The 26,965-nt window shown below is 45.5% G+C and overlaps 1 protein-coding gene across 2 annotated transcripts in view; it reads left to right on the forward strand.

The window, feature by feature from the left end:
* Positions 1-12,799: 12,799 nt before the first annotated feature.
* LOC124660474 (aldehyde dehydrogenase family 2 member C4-like) overlaps positions 12,800-26,965 on the forward strand; it is a 36,479-nt gene continuing 22,313 nt past the window's right edge. Inside the window, exons 1-8 of one of the 2 annotated variants that reach the window (XM_047198289.1) lie at positions 12,807-13,074; positions 14,474-14,616; positions 14,729-15,202; positions 15,329-15,502; positions 15,648-15,785; positions 15,901-16,038; positions 16,154-16,215; positions 16,318-16,789. In XM_047198289.1, coding sequence (XP_047054245.1) covers positions 12,966-13,074; positions 14,474-14,616; positions 14,729-15,202; positions 15,329-15,502; positions 15,648-15,785; positions 15,901-16,038; positions 16,154-16,215; positions 16,318-16,591 — 1,512 coding nt within the window. In that variant the 5' untranslated portion in view covers positions 12,807-12,965 and the 3' untranslated portion in view covers positions 16,592-16,789. Of the gene's footprint in view, positions 13,075-14,473; positions 14,617-14,728; positions 15,203-15,328; positions 15,503-15,647; positions 15,786-15,900; positions 16,039-16,153; positions 16,216-16,317; positions 16,790-26,965 lie in introns of those variants that run through there. The other variant, XM_047198290.1, reaches the window with a different exon arrangement.

A 26,965-nucleotide genomic window follows, 5' to 3' on the forward strand; every position in this document is an offset into this window, starting at 1 on the left:
CGGCACAATCAAAACACATGTTCTGGCTACTCCATAGGCCGATACGTAGTTTAAAAAAGTTTGACCATGGTAATTTTTTTCTTAACCACATATCCGGCTCTGTTTAAAATAGCCCACTATAGCCCAGCTATAGCCTTCTGCGATGCCCGCGGCTACGGCTAGGGCCTTTAAAGGTTAAATGGAAATAGCCGCTAATAGCCCGGCTATAAATATTTAGCCCCAATTTAGTAATAGCGACATTCTTCCTCCTCAACAAGCCCAAAAAAATTTGACACAAATATTTTAGAGCGGGCCTAATTTATGAACACCACTATATCATGAACTGCTACTACTTAATGATGTTGTAATATTTGGAATAACTATATCCTTAAATATCTATGAACTATGTTTTTGACATAACTATATGTGAATTATGTTTTGGCATCTCTTATGTGATAATGTTACTATGGTATCTGTGAATTATTGATCATATAGACGATTTATATGCTGCCATAATATTGGATTTTCCCTATTATTTATCAAATCAGATATATGGTCTTAGCCCGCTATGTCCTGGCTATAGCCTTTTATAGTTTCAGAAATCTCCGCGGCAATAGGCTATAGCCCGCTATTTTAAACAGAGCATGTCGGCCTAATAAACCGGCACAGAGGGAGTACCTGGTATTACTATTGTGTTCGGTGTGCATATTTCTATCCTTGTAGTCTAAAGTCAAAACTTACAAAGTTTGACCGAATATAAGAACAAAATATAAACATATATAATATAAAACAAATATTTTATAAATGTATTTTATGATGCTAATAATATATATTTGGTATCAAAAAATGCTCATATTTTTGTCTATAATAGTGACCAAACTTAGAGGATGTTGACTTTTGACCTTTGAGTATCATTTCCTTTCCGAGTCTACATCCAAGCTAACTATGATGTTCTTCGGGAGAGTCTATTTGACACTTGGTTGTTTTTCAATTTAGCACAAGTCAATTTTCTTCCAATCACAGAATGACATGTGGCTATTTGATTGTTTCCTATTTCATCCAAAGCCGAATTTTTACATGTTATTTACAATGTACATACATATACTTACATGCATTATGATTTATGTACATGTGACAAGTACGTGCGTGTTATAATATATACACATAATAATTTACATTGTTACTATGATAACAATTTACTAATTTACAAGTAAAATACTAGTGTAAATGAGTTGTAATTTGTGCCAAGTAAAGGATTGACACAAAAAAAATAGCAAGTGACCAAATAAATCTACCATGCATGCAATGGACAAAAAAATTGAGCGTTAACAAACTAGAAAAAAGTTGGCTGCCAAATAGCAAAAATCTATTTTTATGTACGTTTAAATAAATGAACATCTAAAAGTGTACCTTTAGTGTCGTGGATTCAAGGTACTTATTTTGCTCTTCGGCTTATAATAATATAAAAACCGAGGGTACTTAGCATTTGCGAGACCGCTACTTCCTCCGATCCAAATTAATTGACGCATACTTGGCCATATTTGATCTAACATAGTGGTCAATATGTTAGCCATCCTAATTGCAAAGGCAAAAGAGGATGGACAAGTGTGAGGATTTGTACCCCATATTGTGGATAGTGGAATGTCCATCTTCAATATGTTGATGACACGATTCTCTTCGTGGAACACGATTTAGAGAAGGCCGGTGAACACGAAATTGATTTTCTGTATCTTTGGGAAACTTTCAGGACCTTAAAATTAATTTCCATAAAAGTTAAATTTTATGTGTCGGAGAAGCAAAAGAGACGGATAACCAGTGTAAGAAAATCTTCAGGTGCAATGATTGATCTCTTCTCAGTGTGTAGAGATACCTATACATTACAAATAATTACTAAACGAAAGAATGAAATCCAGTAGAAAACCGCTTTGAGAAAAAGTTGCACTGCAGGCAAAAGCAAGTTGCCCTTATACGGAGACAAACTTGTTCTTACTAGTTCTATTCTAACGAGCTTGTCGATGTTCATGCTTTCTTTTCTGGAGATATCAAAAAGGTAAGAAAAAGATTAGGATTTTACTAGCCTCGCATCTTTTGGCAAAACGATGACCATAAAAAGAAAATACAGAATAACAATATGGAAATCATTTGTCAACCCAAAGATTTTCTAGATAATAACTACCTCAAACATAAAACATTGTCACAAGTGACCGCTAAACCTCCGGACTCATAATTTTAGAAATGATTAATGTGAGTAAAAGAAGACTTCTATAGTAGAGGATCTTTTCAGACAGGGGACGAGCAGATGGCTCACTTTTGGGGAGATACTTGATTAGGAGACATGTCACTTGCAAGCCAATATCTATCTTTATATAATACTGTACGATGAAAAAATGCTTTAGTTGTTAATGTACTCCCAGAAGCTCCTCTAAATATCTAATTTAGAAAAATGCTAACCCAAGATAAATGGGAGACTTGGTTTCAACTAGTCTATAGGTTAGTGAGAGTCACTTATTGAATGAAGATTTTGTGGAGTCTCACAACCTCTCGGATTTTTACGGTTAGGACTATGTATGCTGATATGATGAACAAACGCATAGTTTTCTTGAAAATATATCTGGAAATTGAAAGCGTCATTAAAGAGAAAGATCTTGATGTGGTTTCCTCATCAGAACATAATAGTTACAAAAGATAACCTCGCAAAGATTAATTAGAATGGTTGTAAACAGTATGTTTTACCTTTGATATTCCCTATATGCTAATGTTACAAATATGTTCAGAAATCGGCTAAATGGAGTTAAAAAACAAACTAAAGTTCAAATTCATATAGGCGTGTGTGCATTAGTTTGGGCCCTTTCGAATTGTAGAAATGATATCGTTTTTAATTGAAGGAGATATGCCCTAGAGGCAATAATAAAGTGGTTATTATTTATATCTTTATGTTTATGATAAATGTTTATATATCATGCTATAATTGTATTAACCGAAACATTAGTACATGTGTGATATGTAGACAACAAAGAAGTCCCTAGTATGCCTCTTAAACTTGCTTGTTGATTAATGGATGATTAGTTTCATAATCATGAACATTGGATGTTATTAATAACAAGGTTATATCATTATATGAATGATGTAATGGACACACCCAATTAAGCGTAGCATAAGATCTCGTCATTAAGTTATTTGCTATAAGCTTTTGATACATAGTTACCTAGTCCTTATGACCATGAGATCATGTAAATCACTTATACCGGAAAGGTACTTTGATTACACCAAACGCCACTGCGTAAATGGGTGGTTATAAAGGTGGGATTAAGTATCCGGAAAGTATGAGTTGAGGCATATGGATCAACAGTGGGATTTGTCCATCCCGATGACGGATAGATATACTCTGGGTCTCTCGGTGGAATGTCGTCTAATGTCTTGCAAGCATATGAATGAGTTCATAAGAGACCACATACCACGGTATGAGTAAAGAGTACTTGTCAGGAGACGAGGTTTAACAAGGTATAGAGTGATACCGAAGATCAAACCTCGGACAAGTAAAATATCGCGTGACAAAGGGAATTGGTATCGTATGTGAATGGTTCATTCGATCACTAAAGTCATCGTTGAATATGTGGGAGCCATTATGGATCTCCAGATCCCGCTATTGGTTATTGGTCGGAGTGAGTACTCAACCATGTCCGCATAGTTCACGAACCGTAGGGTGACACACTTAAAGTTGGATGTTGAAATGGTAGAACTTGAATATGGAATGGAGTTCGAATATTTGTTCGGAGTCCCGGATGAGATCCCGGACATCACGAGGAGTTCCGGAATGGTCCGGAGAATAAGATTCATATATAGGATGTCATTTTATGTGAATTAAAATGTCGCGGAAGGTTCTATGGAAGGTTCTAGAAAAGTCCGGAAGAAACCACCAAGGAAGGTGGAGTCCACATGGGACTCCACCTCCATGGCCGGCCAACCCTAGTGGGGGTGGAGTCCCAAGTGGACTCCCCCTTAGGGGGCCGGCCACCCCCCATATGGGAGGTGGAACTCCCACCTCTAGTGGGAGTCCTAGCTTGGCTAGGTTTCCCCTCCATATGGAAGGTTTTTGGTTCGGGTCTTATTCGAAGACTTGGAGACCAACTCTTGGGGTTCCACCTATATAATGAGGGCCAAGGGGAGGGGGCCGGCCACCTCAAACACCACCAAGGTGGCCGCACCCCATAGTGGCCGGCGCCCCCCTCTCCCCAAATCCTAGCCGCCCCGCTCCTCCACTTCCCGTACGCTTAGCGAAGCTCCGCCGGACTTCTCCACCACCACCGACACCACGCCGTCGCGCTGTCGGATTCAAGAGGAGCTACTACTTCCGCTGCCCGCTGGAACGGGGAGGTGGACGTCGTCTTCATCAACAACCGAATGTGTGACCGAGTACGGAGGTGCTGCCCGTTCGTGGCGCCGGAAGCGATCGTGATCAAGATCTTCTACGCGCTTTTGCAAGCGGCAAGTGAACGTCTACCGCAGCAACAAGAGCCTCATCTTGTAGGATTTGGAATCTCTTCAAGGGTGAGACTCGATACCCCCTCGTTGCTACCGTCTTCTAGATTGCATCTTGGTTTGGATTGCGTGTTCGCAGTAGGAAATTTTTTGTTTTCTATGCAACGTTATCATACATTAATATGATTGGTGACATGGGTATACCATATAGGGTCTTAAGTGTTGTTGTCCCTGGTACAAATTAAACCCATGAAGGAATAGAGGAAAGCCCACCAAGAAGTCTGGAGAAATCCGAAGATATCTCATTAGGAAAGATAAAGCCCATATCGGGTAAAACGACATGAACTATAACTCGACATCGAGTTGGACTCTGAGACCCAGCCCGCTATATAAGGTCTGGGAGAAGCCACCGAGAGGGGACAGATTGAATCAGAGCAAACACCCCTGTAACCCTAGTTTCACATATTGTAATCTCGGCGATTCGCCCTTGATAGTAATATTTGTCGGCCGTCTAATTTTGGCTGACCGGTTTGTTGATTTGTCGGTGTCCTCCTTCCTGAAACCTAAGTCCATCATCATGGGCGATTGACGAAGTTAACCATTTGTCAGTTGGAACTGCTCACTTTTTATAGGTTATCCATATGTCTACTTTCTGGACCTAAGAGTGGTCTTATCTTCTTCCGGGGTCGCAATAGGCGTTTACAGATTTTGGATGCAACCGTTTAGAGATGGTTGCTCGGGCTATCTACAACCATGATGGCTTGCTGCTTTCTAGAAGACTACACGATGCTTAAGTACACTTTATTTTAATTTCTTTGGTTGATCTTTATGTACACCATATGTGATCCAATGAGCTATAAAAAAAGTATTAGACTTATAAATAATGTAATTAATGGCTCTATGCATCGTCTCGATGCAGAGGCCGGGGCTTTGCTTTCCATTTCTAAAAAAATATTACCAATCATTCAAGTAGCTTCTACGTTGTAACCTTCACGTAGGATTGTGATTTTTTTGGCACTTGGCTACATGATATTGATATCAAGCTTAGAATTTCGTTAGGGTGAAAGTGCTTTCCATGTAAAAATGGCAAGGTATTTAATGGTAAGATTTTTTCTCTTATGCAAGTCATATATCGGTGTACCAGTTTCCGCCATTTAAGATTGTTTCTATGGAGAATGGCGACCTATTTATGAAGATGTCTACACGGTTAGAGGAGATGGTGAGGGATATTTTTATGGCACATTGTTGGAAGTATGATTACCACCTTTTCCTTTTTTGTCGTTTTTTTGGATTTGTGTGGCTGTGTGCATCCTATCCATGTAGAGGTCAGGTGGAAGTTGTAAGTTCAATGTCACTAACCTAGAGGGGGTGAGGGTGAGGGTGAATAGGTTCTATAAAATTTTCCTTGACTTGTTTGCAATTTGAGGCTATGCGGATAAATAATGTGGCCTAATGTAAACTAAGTGGAGCATCCTATATGTCAAAATACATATATCAAGAACTTCAAACTCGATGGCTATCACAAATTAAATAAGTGAAAAGAAATAACGGAAGCATGCGGAGACGATGATTTATCCCTATGTTCACTTCCTTGAGGGGAAGCTAGTCACCGTGGGAGAGGTGCGGTTACCACGAAAGACACCGAACGCCATGAAGACTCACCTTCTTCTCCGTGAGCTCCTTCCACGAAGTAGGAGCCCTTTTCCACTATGTGAAGACCTTAGGGTTGCCTTCGATCTCGTACAAACTTTCCGGCTTGATCACAAGTTGATCGCTCCCGGCGACCGCTAATACATCTCCGACGTATCGATTATTTCTTATGTTCCATGCCACATTATTGATGATATCTACATGTTTTATGCATACTTTATGTCATATTTATGCATTTTCCGGCACTAACCTATTAACGAGATGCCGAAGAGCCGATTCTTGTTTTCTGCTGTTTTTGGTTTCAGAAATCCTAGTAAAGAAATATTCTCGGAATTGGACGAAATCAACGCCCAGGGGCCTATTTTTCCACGAAGCTTCCAGAAGTCCGAAGGAGACACGAAGTGGGGCCACGAGGTGGCGACACACCAGGGCGGCGCGGCCCAGGCCCTGGCCGCGCCGGCCTGTGGTGTGGGCCCCTCGCGTCGCCTCTTGACCTGCCCTTCCGCCTACATATAGTCTTCGTCGCGAAACCCCCAGTACCGAGAGCCACGATACGGAAAACCTTCCAGAGACGCCGCCGCCGCCAATCCCATCTCGGGGGATTCTGGAGATCACCTCCGGCACCTTGCCGGAGAGGGGATTCATCTCCCGGAGGACTCTTCACCGCCATGGTCGCCTCCGGAGTGATGAGTGAGTAGTTCACCCCTGGACTATGGGTCCATAGCAGTAGCTAGATGGTTGTCTTCTCCTCATGTGCTTCATTGTCGGATCTTGTGAGCTGCCTAACATGATCAAGATCATCTATCCGTAATTCTATATGTTGTGTTTGTCGGGATCCGATGGATAGAGAATACTATGTTATGTTGATTATCAATCTATTACCTATGTGTTGTTTATGATCTTGCATGCTCTCCGTTATTAGTAGAGGCTCTGGCCAAGTTTTTGCTCTTAACTCCAAGAGGGAGTATTTATGCTCGATAGTGGGTTCATGTCTCCGTGAATATGGGGGAGTGACAGAAACCTCTAAGGTTATGGATGTACTGTTGCCACTAGGGATAAAACATTGATGCTATGTCCGAGGATGTAGTTATTGATTACATTACGCACCATACTTAATGCAATTGTCTGTTGTTTTGCAACTTAATACTAGAAGGGGTTCGGATGATAACCTGAAGGTGGACTTTTTAGGCATAGATGCATGCTGGATAGCGGTCTATGTACTTTGTCGTAATGGCCAATTAAATCTCACAATATTCATCATGTCATGTATGTGCATTGTTATGCCCTCTCTATTTGTCAATTGCCCGACTGTAATTTGTTCACCCAACATGCTATCTTATGGGAGAGACACCTCTAGTGAACTGTGGACCCCGGTCCATTCTTTTACATTGAATACAATCTACTGCAATACTTGTTCTTTACTGTTCTTGCAAACAATCATCATCCACACTATACATCTAATCCTTTGTTACAGCAAGCCGGTGAGATTGACAACCTCACTGTTACGTTGGGGCAAAGTTCTGTGATTGTGTTGTGCAGGTTCCACGTTGGCGCCGGAATCCCTGGTGTTGCGCCGCACTACACTCCGCCGCCATCAACCTTCAACGTGCTTCTTGGCTCCTCCTGGTTCGATAAACCTTGGTTTCTTTCTGAGGGAAAACTTGCCGCCGTACGCATCACACCTTCCTCTTGGGGTTCCCAACGGACGTGTCATCTACGCGCATCAAGACTGTTTTCTGGCGCCGTTACCGGGGATCTGAAGAAAAGTTACACCATAAAGATTTCTAACTCCCACGTCAACTACACGCCAGCAACCGCTACCGCTTAGGAGTCCTCAACCTCCAAGGGTAATAAGATTGGAGAAGGAAACTTGGTACGATGGCTAAAATCGAAAAGTGAATGGTTGAGAGAGAGAGAGAGAGAGAGAGAGAGAGAGAGAGAGAGAGAGAGAGAGAGAGAGAGAGAGAGAGAGAGGATGAAGAGAACTTCGAGATGCACAAATCAACTCTCAAATTCGTTGGACGAATCTCACGGGATCAAGAATTTGGTGTGGGAAATTGCAATGGAGTTCTTGAGGCCTTTGAAATAGATCTAGATCTATAGGAATGACAAAGGTAAGGTTCCATGAATTTTGGTTTGCCTTATATGGAAAAACTAGCCGTTATAAGTGTTTTTCGCGCAGGAAAAAGAGTTAGCCGGTATGACTAGCTCTGGGCCTGGTCATGCCGACCCAATCCACTGGAAACCGCACCAAGGAAAAATAAACTGTACCAGAGAAAAAAAATAGAGGGTACAACCGGTATAACCGGGTTGTGGGCCGGTTATATCGGCCCACCTATCTAGCTAGAGCAGCAAGCGGGCGAGGGCAGGAGCACGCGGTGGAAGCCACGATTGCGTGGCGTCGGCTGGAACTGAGGCAACAAGTGTGGGAGGAGGTGCGGCGGCCGGTTGGGCCAGCGAGGCAGTAACTCTCGCGTTCGATGTTGGGAGCAGAGCAGCGAGACATGAATCGAGAGCAGGAGTGGCGTGCGGCAGATGCGCCACGCAGCGCGTGGGCCAGCGAGGCGGCGTGCAGCATGGCTAGGGAAAAGGAGCGGGCGAGCGGGATTTTCGGCTGAGCGGAGCTGCAGCGTGCGACGCGTGGAGAAGCTAGAGCATTGCTTGACGCAGCTACGCGATGCGGAGAGAGAGGAGGCGCAGTTAGACTGGCCTCCGGCCCGGTTTGACCGGGCCAACTTACTGGAACGCGGAAGTAGAAGCTGGATGGGCCGGCCGGTCTAACCGGCCTATTTCACCGTTTTTATTTTTATTTTCTCCTCTTCTTCCTTCCTTCTTTCTTTCTTTTGGCAGTAAAACCGAGCACACTTCGGGACATCTTTTGGAAGCAAACTATTGAAAAAAGAAAGAGTGAAATATTTTTGTGGCAAACAAAAAGTGGCATAAACAAAATGGCAAACGCCGAGCAAAAACGAGCATCGCTTGGAGATGCGGAAAAGAGGGGATCAAAGGCAGCATATGGTGGCGAAGATAAAATTGATGAAAGATGCCAAACGAATGGGATGGAAGAGAAAGGTGATTTGAGCCAAACAACCAAATAACGACTCTGACCCACTCTTAATAGTGCGGGGTCCTATACTAAAGAAAAACCGAAAAGAGGAGACTACCCTGTCGAGCTTTTCTGAGCTCTGTCTTCGAGCGTTGTTTCGAACTCCGCCCCGAACTCTTCCTCTCTCTTTTCACATCGTGACCCGACACCATAAGAGGGTGAGAGAATTAGCCGCATTCCGCTTGACCTTGGTAACAATGCTCATACTTCATTCAAGCCGGAACACCTCACTTGATTGCATGCTCTAGGTCTTGGTCACCAATAGCTCAACTCATGAGGCTTGGAGGATTGTGACACCGACTTCGAGCCAAACCTTCGCTCTTAACAGTTAACATTAACTATCTTAAATCCAACAAATGGACTTGAAGTAAAACCTATGGAGTATTCCTTCAAATAAGAACTCAATGAAAATATTAATCCATAAAAATTATCATCAATTACCAAAAACAAACATAGGGGCAAAATATCCTACAAAGCTCTTCTGAACTGTATGATACAGTCTTTCAGAGTAATAAAACATCTTTTATCGAAAAAAATATAAATGCACAGGAGCTTCTAGCAAGCTACTGAGAATCATTTAGGCAATTATATGTTTTTAGATCAGATAACATATTAAAAAGGATCGGTTTCTTTGATTGTTCCGGGCTGACAGCTAAGTTTGTTCTCTAAAACGATAAATTATCGTTGGGTTCCTGATCACCCAATCAAAATTTCATGCAAGCTGGGATATATAACAACCGGCAGCTCATGAGATTGTCAAAGTCTCTGTGTTTCGATCGCTCAGTCGATCTTGCAATTGTGATCGATGATGTACTCACAAGATAATGCAGCGGTTGTTCTACTTATAATATGGAACTGTTGCTGGAGTGTCCGTGCTAGGCGGCTTTGTAACACGCAAAGTCAACCTCTTATTGCGCGCCAGGGAAGACGAAACTAACCAATGATCGACCTCCATATACATAAGACAATGTCCGATCTATACATGTTGATATAAGAAAAGGCAACAACTTCCAGGCAGTAGCTAATCCCCGTTCCTCTATGGTACTTAAACTACCGCACTTGCTACCGTCTGGGGTAGGATTAAAATCAGGCAGCCATGCATGGTTATGACGATCCATACTTAATCGAACAAGGAGGGCTGCCGTGGTCACTAACGATGACGGTTGACTCTAACTGCAACAACGAATGGATGCATGTGGATAGCGGGGACAATCGGGTGCTGCTGCCGGCTGGATTGCACCGTTGTCTACCGGTGGACGGTGAAAAAGAATAAGGACTAAAATAGTGTTTGAATTTAAGTTCTCATGTCATGTTTATTTTATTTTATGTTTAATTACTCTGTTGGAGTTTATGTAATGTGTAGTTTAAATTGCAATGGTGTTTGCGTTATGTTGAGTTTGAATTTATTTTTATAATGGTGGTAAAAGCTAGGTGCTGTTGGAATTGGCAGCTGTTTTAAATGGCTGAAGGATTGAGGCCGACCCATGACTTTAGGCATTTGGGGGGTAGGGCTTGTGCTAAATATGTTCTAAATCTGAGGAAAAACTGTAAACGTGACATGCTTTCTACTCTCAAAATGGATATCTCACTAGTGTACTTTTTGATGGCGTAAAAAATTAATGAAGCCAAAAAATTTGGGACCAATTTATTAAATTTAAGTGCATGTCACAACTAGAAAAACAGCTACCCGTGGCGCACCTATTTTTGTTGTGCACCAGGCTAGCGCGCCACATCTAATAGTTACCCGTGGCGCCCATTTGATGCGCCATGGCTAGTGTAAATAGCCGTGGCGGACATGGTGGTGCGCCACGGGTAACTATTCACGGTGCGCCATGGGTATTTTTTCATTTTTTTTGAAACCTAGATCTAGATCTGATGGCAGTCTTGCGATTAGCCCCCTTGCACTGTCGGACGTTTTTACCATCAACGCCGTTGGGAGGTAAGAAGTCCACGACAAGGGCGGAGCTGGGCATGGTCGGTCGAGGATGGACAAAAAGGGAGGAGCAGGTCGCCGACGTCCATAGTAGGGGCGGAGCAGGTAGCCGGCGTCCATGGCAAGTGCAAAATAGAGCGTGGTCGGTCGGAGGAGGACGAGCAACAGTTGGGGAGGGGAGTCGTCATCCTTGGGAAGGGCGGATAAACTAGCGTACGTGGTCGGTTATCGTCGGAGGAAGGCATCAAAGGAGGAAGGGATGTTTCCCTTTGGTGGAGAAGGGGAAGTGAGATGTGGAAAGGAGGCTGCCATGTCCTGCTCTTGTAGTCGGGGCCAAGGTAAGTTAGCCGTGGCGGACCACTACTTTCCGGGTTCGCCACGGGTAAAAAAATATTAATTTTTTTGCATCGAAATCTAAAAGCTCTGAAAACTCTATTTTCCTTTATTATTTTGAGGATTCTAGAAAATCGGTAAACGGCCGTTGGCACTTGAAATCGGATGTAATTATTTTTCCCGTAGATACATATCTGGAGCCAGTGTAGCGAAAGATGGCACCATTTTGAATAAAAAATTCAAAATTCAAAATTCATGTTTGTTAATTTCCTTAAAACTAGATGACATAACACATGACCACCACGCAGGATTTTATTTTTTAAAATTTCTCGGAAATTCTATTCGGCTCCCGGGTGCGTATGCTCCCTCTACCAACAAAACATATTTCGAAGTGTGGAAAAATTTTGACCAAAAATTCTACATGTACATCTCCATAATATATGTGTATGCGTCAAGTTTCATGAAAAAATAAATTTTTTTGTGGTCTATGTAAAAAAGAGAAAACTTATCCTGTGAAAAGCATTATTTTTAGCACTAAATTTTTTCTTTTTTACACACGTCACATGATAAGTTCATTTTTCATGAAACGACTTTGTCAGAGCGTAGCACATGAAGATGTACGTGCGAATTTTTTGTTTCAATTATTTTGGAATTTAAAATATGTGTAAGATGGCGATCGGGGGGGGGGGGTGGACCAAGGCCTTGCAAGACTACCCATGGCACATGAGAGTGGTGCACCAAGACCCCGTGCGCCACACATATATATGCTGACCCCAAATTTCAGAGTTTGAATATTTGTACAACCATGGCGCACCTGTATTTGCCGTGCCACGGGTACCAACGATACCTGTGGCGCACTTTTTCCTGGTACCTCACGGTTAAGGGTGGGTGGACCTGCTAACCAGGCCAACGAATAGGTTTGGCACACCACTTTTGCAAGTGCACCACGGCTAGGGCAGATAGGGGTGGCCACATGGCCATGCGCCACCGCTAAGTACTCTTGGTGCACCACTCTGTTGATGCGCCATGGGTAGTACATCTATATATACATATTTGTATATCTGTTTTTCTAATAGTGTATTATGTATGTTTTGGACGAACTTGCACATATAAAACCTGGAGTGTTTAAATGTGAATGTGGCAGATTCCCCCGGTAAAAAGGATTTTGAATGTGACAGATTAAATAGTTGACCAGTCCATGAAATACATCACCATCTATTAGTTAGAACGAGATGCAACATCAACTAGCTAACACATACTCCCTCCAAAAAAAAACTAACTGACAGAGATACAACGTGGAGGAGAGGGAGACTTTGACAATTCCAAATAGTGCTTCTTCTCCAGGCTGTAGCTAAGCGCCAAAGCCCTCTCTATATAAGAAACCCATGGTCTCCAAGACTGTATCTCTGATATAGGAACTGGGATAGAAACAGGCGGAGCCAAAGCTAATTAAGGTTGTGTTGCTAAGTTGACACACATATCGCAATGGGGAGCAACGAGGGCAGCGGTGGCGAGGGAAAGCAGACGATGGTGGTGCCTGAGATCAAGTTCACCAAGCTCTTCATCAACGGCGAGTTCGTCGACGCCGCCTCCGGTACGTTATGATTAATATGCTTATATACTTGTTCCAGCTACGCGCCAATTTTTCTATGAAAGATCGAGAGTCGAGAAGCTATGCGCCAATTTTTCTACGATAGAATCGATAAGCTAATAATCTATGCGCCAATTTTTCTATGAGAGATCGAGAAGCTAGGCACCAATTTGGAGTCCCACATAGACGCTAGCTTCCCCTTTGTCGTCTTCGCCAACACATCTTGTTTTTGTAGTTTAGTAAAGAGGAGTGCTTAAAGCCACACATCAGTTCTCTTTGCCCATTCAAGCCTGTAGTTGCTCTGCTTGAGAAGCCATACAGGGGCTACTGGCTAGCATCATTCATAGGTTCGGACCTCGCCAAAGTACTCTTAATATCCACAGGCATGTGCCCACGATTCTGTCGAGAATAGCTTGCGTTCTTTGAAAATTTCCAAAACATTTACACATATAGAGGACTCGCTATTATGTGTACGCATATACTTAAAGTTTCGTGCAAATATTTGCATTTTTGTGACCTATGCCGGATATAAAATGGATTGTAGCTTGGCTCGCCGCCTGCCGCTCTGCAGGACCGACTTCAAAGATTCAGTGTGACTACTCCAGCCAAAAGAGCTAGACATATCTTCTCCTCAAAGTAAGGCAAGAAGGGGGAAAATACGAAATAGCATTCCTTCTTCTCCTGCCTTGTGGCTCCACGTTACCGTGACGCCACGGTGAGGGAGGACGTGCCAGTTGACTTTCCAGAAAAATAATACTCCCTCCGGTTCATATTAATTGACTCTAATATGGATGTATCTAGAACTAAAATATATCTAGATACATCCATATTGAAGTCAATTAATATGAATTGGAGGGAGTATCTGATTGATCGATAGTACGTATGGACCAGCAGTCTTCGCATCAAGCCCACAAGTGTGCAAGATTGATTGTGAGATGTAATTAAGCCGGTAGAGCCAAGTAGAAACTGTTCATCGATGGACCTAACTTGAGCAACTTGTCTCTCTCACGTCCATGACATTCAGATTCGACTAGAGAAGCTGTACACGTTTTCCCGTAGCTTACGGAATTATTGGAACAGCGGCAGTCGATGTCGACGACTCGTGGATGCTTAACCGTACTTATTTAGATGAGACATGCACATGTACTTGTGCCCATGTGATTGCAAATATATAAAGAAATAAGCACGCCCGATCAATCTAAAATTAAATTAACTCTCAGTCACCTAATATTATGTGTAATGGGACATGTGCAATTGCGGATCCACGTATAATATTTATGTGTACAACAGTTATAGAGTCGATCTAGAACGAACTTAGTACTTCTCGGACAACCTAGAACTAGCAAATGGGAAGGAATACTTATGGATACAAATTGCTCTCTTTGCTGATTCCATTTGACAGGCAAGACTTTCGAGACGAGGGATCCTCGAACAGGTGACGTGCTGGCCGACATCGCGGAGGCGGACAAAGCAGACGTGGACCTCGCCGTCGCCGCCGCCAGGGAGGCCTTCGAGCATGGCCCGTGGCCCCGCATGTCAGGATACGTACGTATAATCCGCCACGCCTTGACCCAGTCAACTCACTCCCTCTCGCAGTGTAGCTCGAATGCTCGATTATCTGACAAACTGACCGACAACGCCGTCGGCATCCATGCAGGCGAGGGGCAGGGCCTTGAGCAAGCTGGCCGACCTGGTGGAGCAGCATATCGAGGAGCTGGCGCAGCTGGACGGCGCCGACGCCGGGAAGCTGCTGCTGCTGGGCAAGATCATCGACATCCCCCACGCGGTGCAGATGCTGCGCTACTACGCCGGCGCTGCCGACAAGATCCACGGCGAGACCCTGCGCGTGTCCGGCAAGTACCAGGGACACACCCTCAAGGAGCCCGTCGGCGTCGTCGGCGTCATCATCCCGTGGAACTTCCCCAGCCTCATGTTCTTCCTCAAGATCAGCCCGGCGCTCGCCGCCGGATGCACTGTCGTCGTCAAGCCCGCAGAGCAGACGCCGCTCTCGGCACTCTTCTACGCTAACCTCGCAAAGGAGGCCGGTATTCCGGACGGAGTGATAAACGTCGTCCCAGGATTCGGCCCGACGGCCGGCGCCGCCATCGCCTCCCACATGGACATCGACAGCGTAAGTTCTAGTATAATTAACCTGCAATTTTTTGGTCACACTTTCACGCACTACATGTTGCATGCTGTCATAGATCTTGTGCTGATCTAGTTCCTCGTGACAAATATATACTACCGTTCGTATCAGGTTGCCTTCACTGGCTCAGGAGAAGTCGGCCGCCTCGTCATGGAGGCATCTGCACGGAGCAACCTGAAGACGGTCTCACTTGAGCTCGGCGGCAAGTGCCCTCTGATAATCTTCGACGATGCCGACGTGGACATGGCGGTCGAGCTCTCAAGGCTTGCCATCTTCTTCAACAAGGTGAAGCATTAATTAAATTTTCTTTACCGAGCGTTGTATCACCAAGGTTCAGAAAGTTACCCGCAAAAAAAAGGTTCAGAAAGTAAGACATTCCACTGAGTAGCAGGCTGACATATGTAAACTGCTATCTGAATCTGATTTCCAGGGAGAGGTTTGCGTCGCCGGCTCTCGTGTTTATGTTCAGGAAGGGATCTACGACGAATTCGTCAAGAAGGCCGTCGTGGCAGCACAGAACTGGAAAGTTGGAGATCCCTTCGATGTCGCCACCAACATGGGTCCCCAGGTAAACCATGTCTGCTCTGTCACCAATTCCGTAAAATTCCGTCAAAACTAGACGAGTTCATGGCGGGAGAGAAAGTGGTGGTATTTAATTCGATGGTTATTTTCCTTGGGTCTAGGTTGACAAGGTCCAGTTCGAGAGGGTCCTAAAGTACATTGATATTGGCAAGAGCGAGGGGGCGACTCTTCTCACCGGCGGCAAACCCACCGGCGACAAAGGATACTACATTGAGCCTACCATATTTGCAGATGTCAAGGTAACTTCGATATGGCGCAATACAGAAATTGTACCATTACTGAACAAAACAAGCTCTGCACATCATGTTGTTCCCTGCATCAACGCACAGTGGCACTAAAATGTGTTATCTACAGGAGGACATGAAGATCGCGCAAGATGAGATCTTTGGCCCTGTGATGTCCCTCATGAAGTTCAAGTGCGTCAAACTTTTCTCCAAACGTCATTTGGAGAAAATTACCTTTGTTTTGGAATTATGAATTGCGAGTCTCTGACCAAGTGCCACCTTCTGTGTCTCCAGGACGGTCGATGAGGCGATAGAGAAGGCCAACTGCACCAAGTACGGACTGGCCGCCGGGATCATCACCAAGGATCTGAACATCGCCAACAAGGTATCAAGGTCGGTGCGCGCCGGGACCGTGTGGGTGAACTGCTACTTCGCCTTCGACCCCGAGGCGCCCTTCGGCGGGTACAAGATGAGCGGCTTCGGCCGGGACCAGGGGATGATGGCCATGGATAAGTATATGCAGGTCAAGAGCGTGATCACCGCAGTCCCCGACTCTCCTTGGTATTAGACAAGGTACTGCAAAGGTTCTACTTTCTGTGCACTGTACACGCTTGATGAGTTCGTTGGTGCTTGTGTATAGCAGTCCTTGCTTTGTGCCTGGTTTGTTGGATGTGCCAGTTTGTTGGAGCCGTGTGATGGTGAAAGTGATTTTCGTCCGATCTTTCGCTATGTATTTGACAATGGATGTAACATCATCGTTCTGAAATTGATCTTGGCTCCTAATTACTAACCGAGAGCTAAAGGGGGTTCATCCCAACATCTCTAACAAAGCCCTCACTTATCAACATGCTTTCTTCCTGTAGAAGAGTTATTAGAGATTGCATAGCACCAATAGAGCCGGCTGCTCATGGCGGACACATGTACAATTACAGGTACAACCCTGAGAAAACACGTGGACCTATGCGTATACATTATGTTACTCAACACCACCCCCCCCCCCGCAGTCGAAGGGTCGGCACCAACACATAGACTGGAGCGAAACTCATGCATGTGACGGCAAACTGCTGAGACGTCGGTACGTGAAGAACTCGAACGCGACCGAGGGCAACTTGCTCACGAACAAAGTGGATGTCCAACTCGATGTACTTGGTGCGCCGATGATGAACGGGGTTGGCGGAGAGGTAGACAGCCGACACGTTGTCGCAGAAGACCACCGTAGCCTTGTCAACAGGACAAGAGAGCTCGGACAGAAGCTGGCGAAGCCATGTGCACTCAGCCACAGCATTAGCCACAGCGCGGTACTCGGCCTCAGCACTAGAGTGAGACACGGTGGGCTGCCTCTTGGAGGACCAAGAGTCGAGCGACGAGCCGAGGTAGACACAGTAGCCGCTGGTGGAGCGGCGCGTATCCGGGCAACCCGCCCAGTCCGCGTCCGAGCAGGCGACGAGGTCAGTCGACGTCGAGGGCGAAGCGTGCAACGACAAGCCGTAGCCCATGGTACCACAGACGTAGCGGAGAATCCGCTTCACCGCGGCCCAATGAGCATCCCGAGGAGCATGCATGTGCAAGCACACCTGCTGCACGGCGTACTGGAGCTCCGGTCGCGTCAACATCAAGTACTGGAGAGCACCGACGATGGAGCGGTAGAACGACGCGTCGGACGCTAGCGATCCATCACTGGCGGAGAGCTTGGCCTTCGTGTCGACATGAGTAGGCGCAGGGTTGCAGTTAAGCATCCCTGCATGCTCGAGAAGCTCGTGGGCATACTTCCGCTGATGAAGGAAGAACCCGTCCGCACGCCGGACAACCTCGATGCCGAGGAAGTAGTGGAGCGGGCCAAGATCCTTCAACGCGAACTCAGCGCGAAGACTGTCGGTGAGCTGTCGAAGAAGACCAGCGGTGGAGGCCGTCAGGATGATGTTGTCGACGTACAGCAGCAGGTATGCCATGTCGTTGCCGGTCCGATAGACGAATAGCGACGCATCGGAGCGCGTGGAGCGGAATCCAAGCTGATGCAGGAAACCGGCGATGCGCTGGTACCAGGCGCGGGGCGCCTGCTTCAGTCCATATAGGGACCGAGAGAGCAAGCACACGTCATCGGGGCGCTCGGTGTCGACAAAGCCGATGGGCTGCTGACAGTACACCTGCTCCTGCAGATGGCCATGAAGGAAGGCGTTGGAGACGTCCATCTGATGCACCGGCCACGCGCGAGAGGCGGCGAGGTGCAACACCGTGCGGATCGTGCCCGGTTTGACGACCGGGGCAAACGTATCCGTGAAGTCGACGCCAGCGCGTTGCCGAAAGCCGCGCATGACCCAACGCGCCTTGTAGCGCTCGAGAGTACCGTCGGAGCCGAGCTTGTGCTTGAAGACCCATTTGCTGGTGATGACGTTGGCGCGAGGGGGCCGGGGAACGAGCTCCCAGGTCCGATTGCGCTGCAGTGCGTCGTACTCCTCCTGCATGGCGGCGCACCAATGCGGGTCGCGCAAGGCGGCGCGAGCCGAGGTGGGCACCGGTGATGGAGCGGTCGCTGGACCGGTCGCTGAGCCGGTTCGGCCGGGCGGCAGGCCAGGAGGGCCGGCCGGTGGGCCGGTCTGACCGGGCGGTAGGTCGGGCGACAGACCGGGCGGAGAACCGGGTGGGCCGGTCAGGGGGCCGGTCGGACCGGGCGGCAGGCCGGGCCGCAGACCGGGCGGAGAACCGGGCGGCGCACCGGGCGGCGGGCCGGGTTGGCCGGCCGGGAAACCGGCCGGACCGGGCGCTGGGCCGGGTCGGCGGCTGGGAGGAGCTCCGCCGTCGTGCGGCAGGACGCTGTTGCCGCTGGCCCAGAAGGCAGACGCGGCGGACCGAAGCGCCGCGCAGACGTACTGGTCGGCGGGGTAGCGTGTAGACGGCCGCCGCGCGCACGCCCGCACGTGCGCGGGTGAGCATGGGCCCAGGGACCGCAGCGACGGGCGGCGAGGCGGGCGGCGAGACGGGCGACGAGGCGGCCGAGGACGCGGCCTATGTGGAGGCGGCTGATGGAGACGCCGCGGGCGACGGGGGTGCCGGAGGCGCCTCGGGCATCGCAGGCGATGAGGGCGCCGGGGACGCGTCGGGCGTCGCGGGCGACGGGGGCGCCGAGGGCGCCGGGGGCGAGGGAGACGCCGAGGGACAAGGCGGGGCCGGCGCAGAGGGGGCCGCCGCGGTCAGTCGTCGGCGCGCGGCCGCAAGAGGGCCAGCGGGCGCCGAGGGCGTCATCGGAGGTGGCGCCAAGAGTCCCTGCTGAAACGGAAAAACCAACTCGTCAAAGTACACGTGCCGGGAAGTGAGGACACGATGAGAGACCGGGTCGTAACAGCGGTAGCCCTTGGTGTTGGCGGGGTAGCCGAGAAACACACAAGGGAGAGAGCGCGGCGCAAGCTTATGCGCGGCGGTGGCAGCAGTATTCGGATAACACCGGCTGCCGAAGATGCGAAGGTCGTCATACACACGCGGCACACCGTAGAGGAGGTGATGCGGCGTGTAGGACCAACGCACACGACACGGGCGGATGTTGACGAGGAGAGTCGCCGTGGCGAGGGCATCCGGCCAGAATCGCGGGGGCATGGAGGCGTGGAACAGAAGGGTGCGGACGCAGTCGTTGAGGGTACGAAGCATCCGTTCGGCACGGCCATTCTGTGAAGAAGTGTATGGACACGTGATACGTCTCAAACGTATCTATAATTTCTTATGTTCCATGCTAGTTTTATGACAATACTCACATGTTTTATATACACTTTATATCATTTTGCTGCATTTTCCGGCACTAACCTATTAACAAGATGCCGAAGCGCCAGTTCCTTTTTTCTACTGTTTTTGGTTTCAGAAATCTTACACAGGAAATATTCTCGGAATTGGACGAACCAAAAGCCCACGGTCTTATTTTCCACGGAGCCTTCCAGAAGTCCGAAGAGGAGACGAAGAGGGGCGACGAGGCGGCCACACCCTAGGGGCGCGGCCCCACCCCTGGCCGCGCCGCCCTATGGGGTGGGCCCCTCGAGCGTCCCCCGACTCTGCCCCTTCGCCTATTTATTCTCTCCGTCGCGAAAACCCTAGCACCGAGAGCCACGATACGAGAAAACATATTGAGACACCGCCGCCGCCAATTCCATCTCGGGGGATTCAGGAGATCGCCTCGGGCACCCTGCCGGAGAGGGGAATCATCACCGGAGGGCTCTACATCACAATGCCCGCCTCCGGACTGATGCGTGAGTAGTTCATCCTTGGACTATGGGTTCATAGCAGTAGCTAGATGGTTGTCTTCTTCTCTTGTGCTATCATGTTTAGATCTTGTGAGCTGCCTATCATGATCAAGATCATCTATTTCTAATGCTACATGTTGTGTTTGTTGGGATCCGATGAATATGGAATACTATGTCAAGTTGATTATTGATCTATCATATATGTGTTGTTTATGATCTTGCATGCTCTCCGTTGCTAGTAGAGGCTCTGGCCAAGTTGATACTTGTGACTCCAAGAGGGAGTATTTATGCTCGATAGTGGGTTCATGCCTCCATTAAATCTGGGACAGTGACAGAAAGTTCTAAGGTTATGGATGTGCGGTTGCCACTAGGGATAAAACAACAATGCTTTGTCTAAAGATATTTGTATTGTTTACATTACGCACAGTACTTAATGCAATTGTCTGTTGTTTGCAACTTAATACTGGAAGGGGTGCGGATGCTAACCCGAAGGTGGACTTTTTAGGCATAGATGCATGCTGGATAGCGGTCTATGTTCTTTGTCGTAATGCCCTAAGTAAAACTCATAGTAGTCATCATGATATGTATGTGCATTGTTATGCCCTCTCTATTTGTCAATTGCCCAACTGTAATTTGTTCACCCAACATGCTATTTATCTTATTGGAGAGACACCACTAGTGAACTGTGGACCCCGGTCCATTCTTTTACATCTGAAATACAATCTACTGCAATCATTGTTCTCTCCTGTTCTTTGCAAACAAACATCATTCTCCACACCATACGTTTAATCCTTTGTTTACAGCAAGCCGGTGAGATTGACAACCTCACTGTTAAGTTGGGGCAAAGTATTTTGATTGTGTTGTGCAGGTTCCACGTTGGCGCCGGAATCCCTGGTGTTGCGCCGCACTACACTCCTTCACCAACAACCTTCACGTGCCTTTGATACGTCCATTTTGCATCACTATTTTATATCATAATTTACTGTTATTCATTGATATCTTTTCATATTTAGAGATGATACTTATGTTATTTCATCTATTTTGCATGTTTCATGATTATTGGAGAATCGCGCACCGGAGTTAGGATTCTGCTGGAAAAAGCACCGTCAGAATGCAATATTTCGGAAGATCAACAATTGACGGGAATTATACTGAAAATCCTATTTTTCCAGAAGACGGAGGTAGCCAAAAGGGGGAGCCGAGGAGGGCCGCCATGGGCCCCCTCATAGGCCGGCGCGGGCCCTGCCTTGGCCGCGCCGCCATGTGGGGAGGGGGCCCACAGCCTCCTCTGGCCTCCTCTCCTTCGCGTACTTCATCGTCCCGAAAACCTAAGCTCCAGAGGATAGTCACGAAGAGTCACAGCCGCCTCTACGGGGCGGAAAACACCAGAGAGAAAAGAGCTCTCCGGCAGGCTGAAATCTGCCGGGGAAATTCCCTCCTGGAGGGGAAATCGACGCCATCGTCACCGTCATCGAGCTGGACATCATCTCCATCATCATCACCATCATCTTCATCATCATCACCGCCATCTCCACCGCTGCACCTCGTCACCGCTGTAACAAATAGGGTTGGATCTTGATTGTTTGATAGGGGAAACTCTCCCGTATTGATTTCTACTTGTTATTGATGCTATTGAGTGAAACCATTGAACCAAGGTTTATGTTCAGATTGTTATTCATCATCATATCATCTCTGATCATGTTCCACATGATGTCTCGTGAGTAGTTCGTTTAGTTCTTGAGGACATGGGTGAAGTCTAAATGTTAGTAGTGAATTATGTTGGTTAGTATTCAATGTTATGATATTTAAGTTGTGGTGTTATTCTTCTAGTGGTGTCATGTGAACGTCGAATACATAATACTTCACCATTTATGGGCCTAGGGGAATACATCTTGTATTCGTTTGCTAATTGCGGGGTTGCCAGAGTGACAGAAACCTCAACCCCCGTTGGTATATCGATGCAGGAGGGATAGCAGGATCTCAGAGTTTAAGGCTGTGGTTAGATTTATCTTAATTACTTTCTTGTATTTGCGGATGCTTGCAAGGGGTATAATCACAAGTATGTATTAGTCCTAGGAAGGGCGGTGCATTAGCATAGGTTCACCCACACAACACTTATCAAAACAATGAAGATTAATCAGCTATATGAAGCGAAAGCACTAGACTAAATTCCCGTGTGTCCTCAAGAACGTTTGGTCATTATAAGTAAACAGACCGGCTTGTCCTTTGTGCTAAAAAGGATTGGGCCACTCGCTGCAATTATTTCTCTCGCACTTTACTTACTTGTACTTTATTCAACTGCTATATTAAAACCCCCTGAATACTTGTCTGTGAGCATTTACAGTGAATCCTTCATCGAAACTGCTTGTCAACACCTTCTGCTCCTCGTTGGGATCGACATTCTTACTTATCGAAAATACTACGATACACCCCCTATACTTGTGGGTCATCAAGACTATTTTCTGGCGCCGTTGCCGGGGAGTGAAGCGCTATTGGTAAGTGGAATTGGTAAGGGAAACTTTTACTGTACGTGATGTTTTTATTTCTGCCTGCTGCTATAATTCATTATGGAGAGGTCTTCTCTTGAATTCCTCTTTGGGAAATCTACTACTACTGCAAAGGTAGTGGATGAGGCGCCAGGTGAGAAAGAGGTTCCATATACCTATGAAAATTATTGAACGTGTTGTGGATAACCGCTATGAAGGGGATGGAACTGTCCATCCTGGTGATCATTTACTGTTTTTACATGAATTATGCGGGTTATTCAAATGTGCAGGTATTGCTATGGATGAAGTTAGGAAGAAACTATTCTCTATATCGCTGTCTGGTAAAGCAGCGCATTGGTATAAATTGCTGAAGAATAGGGATTCTCTTGATTGGGGGGACATTGTGCCTTTATTTTATTTTAAATTCTATCCTCCAAGTGAAATTCACAAAGATCAGAACCGCATATATAATTTCTGGCCTCATGATGGAGAGAGTATTGCCCAGGCGTGGGGGAGATTGAAGTCTTTAATGCTCAAATGCCCCATTCATGAGCTTCCTGGTAATATTATTATTGATAATTTCTATGCACTGTCTTTTCAAGATAAGACTTTGCTGGATACTTCTTGTTCTGGATCATTTACACGCAACAAAGAAGAGTTTAAAAGGGACCTTCTTGATCGGATCCAGGAGAATACCGAAGGATGGGAGAACGACAAAGATAGAGAGTCAGGTATAAACTATGATTATAAATGCATTGAAGTTTTTATGGATACTGATACATTTCGTAATATGAGTGCTACTTATGGTCTTGATTCTCAAGTCGTTGCAAATTTTTATAAAGCTTTTGCCTCTCACTTTGAACTTCCTAGGAAGAATTTTGATAAGTATCATGAACCATATAAAGATAAAACTGATTCATCTATAAATAAATGTGCTATAATTGAAACTGTTGATCATATTCTTCCTGAAGCTTATATTGAAAAAACTCCTTTCCCTGCTAAAATGAAGGAGTACTCTGTTATATCTAGTGCGGTTAATAAAAGTGCAAAGAAACCTATAGAACCTGAAGAACAAATAAAAGTTGAACCTGTTGTTGCAATAGTTAAAGATCTTGTGACTGAAAATGTAGAAGATGGTCATATTATTTTCTGTGAAGATGCTTCTAATATTGTTTCGCATCCTAATAAGTCTAGTAAAGCCAGTGTTCCTATGCTCTCTGTTAGAATTGGTGATCATTGTTATTATGGTTTATGTGACATTGGTGTAAGTATTAGCGCCATTCCTTATGAGCTTTATACGGAGATCATGCATGAAATTGGTTCTTGTGAACTTGAAGATATTGATGTGGTTATTCGGCTAGCTAATAGAGAAACTATCTCTCCTATTGGTATTGTTCGAGATGTGGAAGTTCTATGTGGTAAGATTAAATATCCTGCCGACTTTCTGGTACTTGGTTCTGCTGCAAGTCAGTTTTGTCCTATTATTTTTGGTAGACCTTTTCTAAATACTTGTGGAGCTGTTATAGATTGCAAGAAGGAAAAAATTGTGACTAAATTTGCTGGTGAATCTTATGAGTTTAATTTCTCTAAATTTGCCAAAACTCCTTATAAAGCTGATTTGCCTAATAATGATTTTAGAGTTGAACAGTGTGCGTCTATTGCTCTTGCTCCTAATAATCCTTTGCAGCAACATTTGGAGAATAGTGAGAGTGAAGTATTTAGGGAAGAAAGAAATGAGCTTGATGAAATTTTCCTTCGTCAACCTATTCTTAAATATGACTTGCCGGTTGAAGATTTAGGTACAACACCACCACCAAAGGAAGATCCTGTTTTTGATTTAAAACCGTTGCTTGATAATCTTAAGTATGCTCATATTGATGATAAGAAAATATATCTTGTTATTATTAGTTCTAAGCTTTCAGATATTGAGGAAGAAAGGTTATTGGAAATATTGAAGAAACACCGAGGAGCTATTGGCTACACTCTTGATGACTTGAAGGGGATTTCTCCCTCTATTTGCCAACATGCTATCGATATGGAAGATGATGCAAAGCCTGTTGTTGAACATCAACGTCGTCTAATTCCGAAGATAAAGGATGTGGTAAGTAATGAGGTATTAAAACTTCTTGAAGCTGGTATTATATATCCTATTGCTGATAGTAGATGGGTTAGTCCTGTGCATTGTGTTCCTAAGAAAGGAGGAATGACCTGTTGTGCCTAATGATAATGATGAGCTCATCCCTCAAAGAGTAGTTGTAGGGTATAGAATGTGTATTGATTATCGAAAAGTTAATAAGGTTACTAAGAAAGATCATTACCCTTTACCCTTTATTGATCAAATGTTAGAAAGGTTGTCTAAAAATACTCATTTTTGCTTTCTTGATGGTTATTACGGGTTTTCACAAATTCGTCGTTAAAACTAAAGATCAAGAGAAAACCACTTTTACTTGTCCCTATGGAACTTATGCTTATAGGCGTATGCCTTTTGGTTTATGTAATGCTCCTGCTACTTTTCAAAGATGCATGTCTGCTATTTTTCATGGCTTTTGTGACAATATTGTAGAGGTATTCATGGATGATTTTTCTGTCTATGGGAATTCTTTTGACAATTGCTTGCGAAACCTTGATAAAGTATTGCAGAGATGTGAAGAAACTAACCTTGTTCTTAACTGGGAGAAGTGCCACTTTATGGTTAATGAAGGAATTGTATTGGGACATAAAATTTCCGAGAGAGGTATTGAAGTTGATAGATCTAAAGTTGAAGCAATTGAGAAGATGCCCTATCCTAGGGATGTTAAAGGTATTCGTAGTGTTCTTGGTCATGCTCGGGTTTTATAGGAGATTTATTAAAGATTTCTCCAAGATTTCAAAGCCTCTTACTAATCTTCTTCAAAAAGATGTAACTTTTGTTTTTGATGATGATTGTAAGGAAGCTTTTGAAACTCTAAAGAAAGCCTTAACAAGCTGCTCCCGTAGTGGAACCTCTCGATTGGAATTTGCCTTTTGAAATTATGTGTGATGCTAGTGATTTTGCTGTAGGCGCTGTTCTTGGACATCGAGTAGATAAGAAATTGAATGTTATTCATTATGCTAGCAAAACTCTTGATGCTGCTCAAAGAAATTATGCTACAACTGAAAAAGAATTGTTAGCTGTAGTCTTTGCTTGTGATAAGTTTATATCCTATATTGTTGATTCAAAAGTTACAATCCATACTGATCATGCTGCAATTAGATACCTTATGCAAAAGAAAGATGCTAAGACAAGGCTTATTAGATGGGTGCTTCTCTTGCAAGAATTTGATTTGCATATTATAGATAGGAAAGGCGCTGATAATCCTGTTGCTGATAATTTGTCTAGATTGGAAAATATTACTTATGATCCTGTTCCTGTTAATGATAGTTTTCCAATGAACAACTAACTGTAATAAAGGTGAGCTCGCGAGATAGTCCTTGGTACGCTGATTATGCTAACTTTATTGTATCCAAGTACTTGCCTCCAACCTTTTCAGCTCAGCAAAGGAGGAAATTCTTTTATGACTTGAGGCATTATTTTTGGGATGACCCACACTTATATAAAGAAGGAGTGGATGGTATTTGCTGGCGTGTAGTTGACGTGGGAGTTAGAAATCTTTGTGGTGTAGCTTTTCATCAGTTCCCCGGCAATGGCGCCAGAAATTTGCTTGATGCGTGTAGTTGACACGTCCGTTGGGAACCCCAAGAGGAAGGTGTGATGCGCACAGCGGCAAGTTTCCCTCGCAAGAAACCAAGGTTTAATCGAACCAGTAGGAGTCAAGAAGCACGTTGAAGGTTGATGGCGGCGGGATGTAGTGCGGCGCAACAACAGAGATTCCGGCGCCAACGTGGAACCTGCACAACACAACCAAAGTACTTTGCCCCAACGGTGAGGTTGTCAATCTCTCTACACCTGCTCTCTCTCTGCTCTCACCACTTTTACTCTGCACTACCGCCTACTATATGCATGCCACTCTTACTTTTGTTCTGTGCTCTGCCATGCCTGCCACTATATGCCTGCCACCACTGCCTGCCACCTCTCCCTGTCTCTGCTCTGCTGCCACCACATCTGCCTACCTCTGCCTGCCTGCCACCTGCCTACTACCTTTTACTGCTTAGTATGTACACATACTAGCTGCTGTCTGGCACCTATACGCCACCTGCCACTACTCTCACCACTACCACTCTCTTACCTTTCTCTCTAACACTCTCTTGCCCTAC

Source organism: Lolium rigidum, chromosome 6, assembly GCF_022539505.1.
Source record: "Lolium rigidum isolate FL_2022 chromosome 6, APGP_CSIRO_Lrig_0.1, whole genome shotgun sequence".
In the NCBI taxonomy this organism is placed as follows: domain Eukaryota; kingdom Viridiplantae; phylum Streptophyta; class Magnoliopsida; order Poales; family Poaceae; genus Lolium; species Lolium rigidum.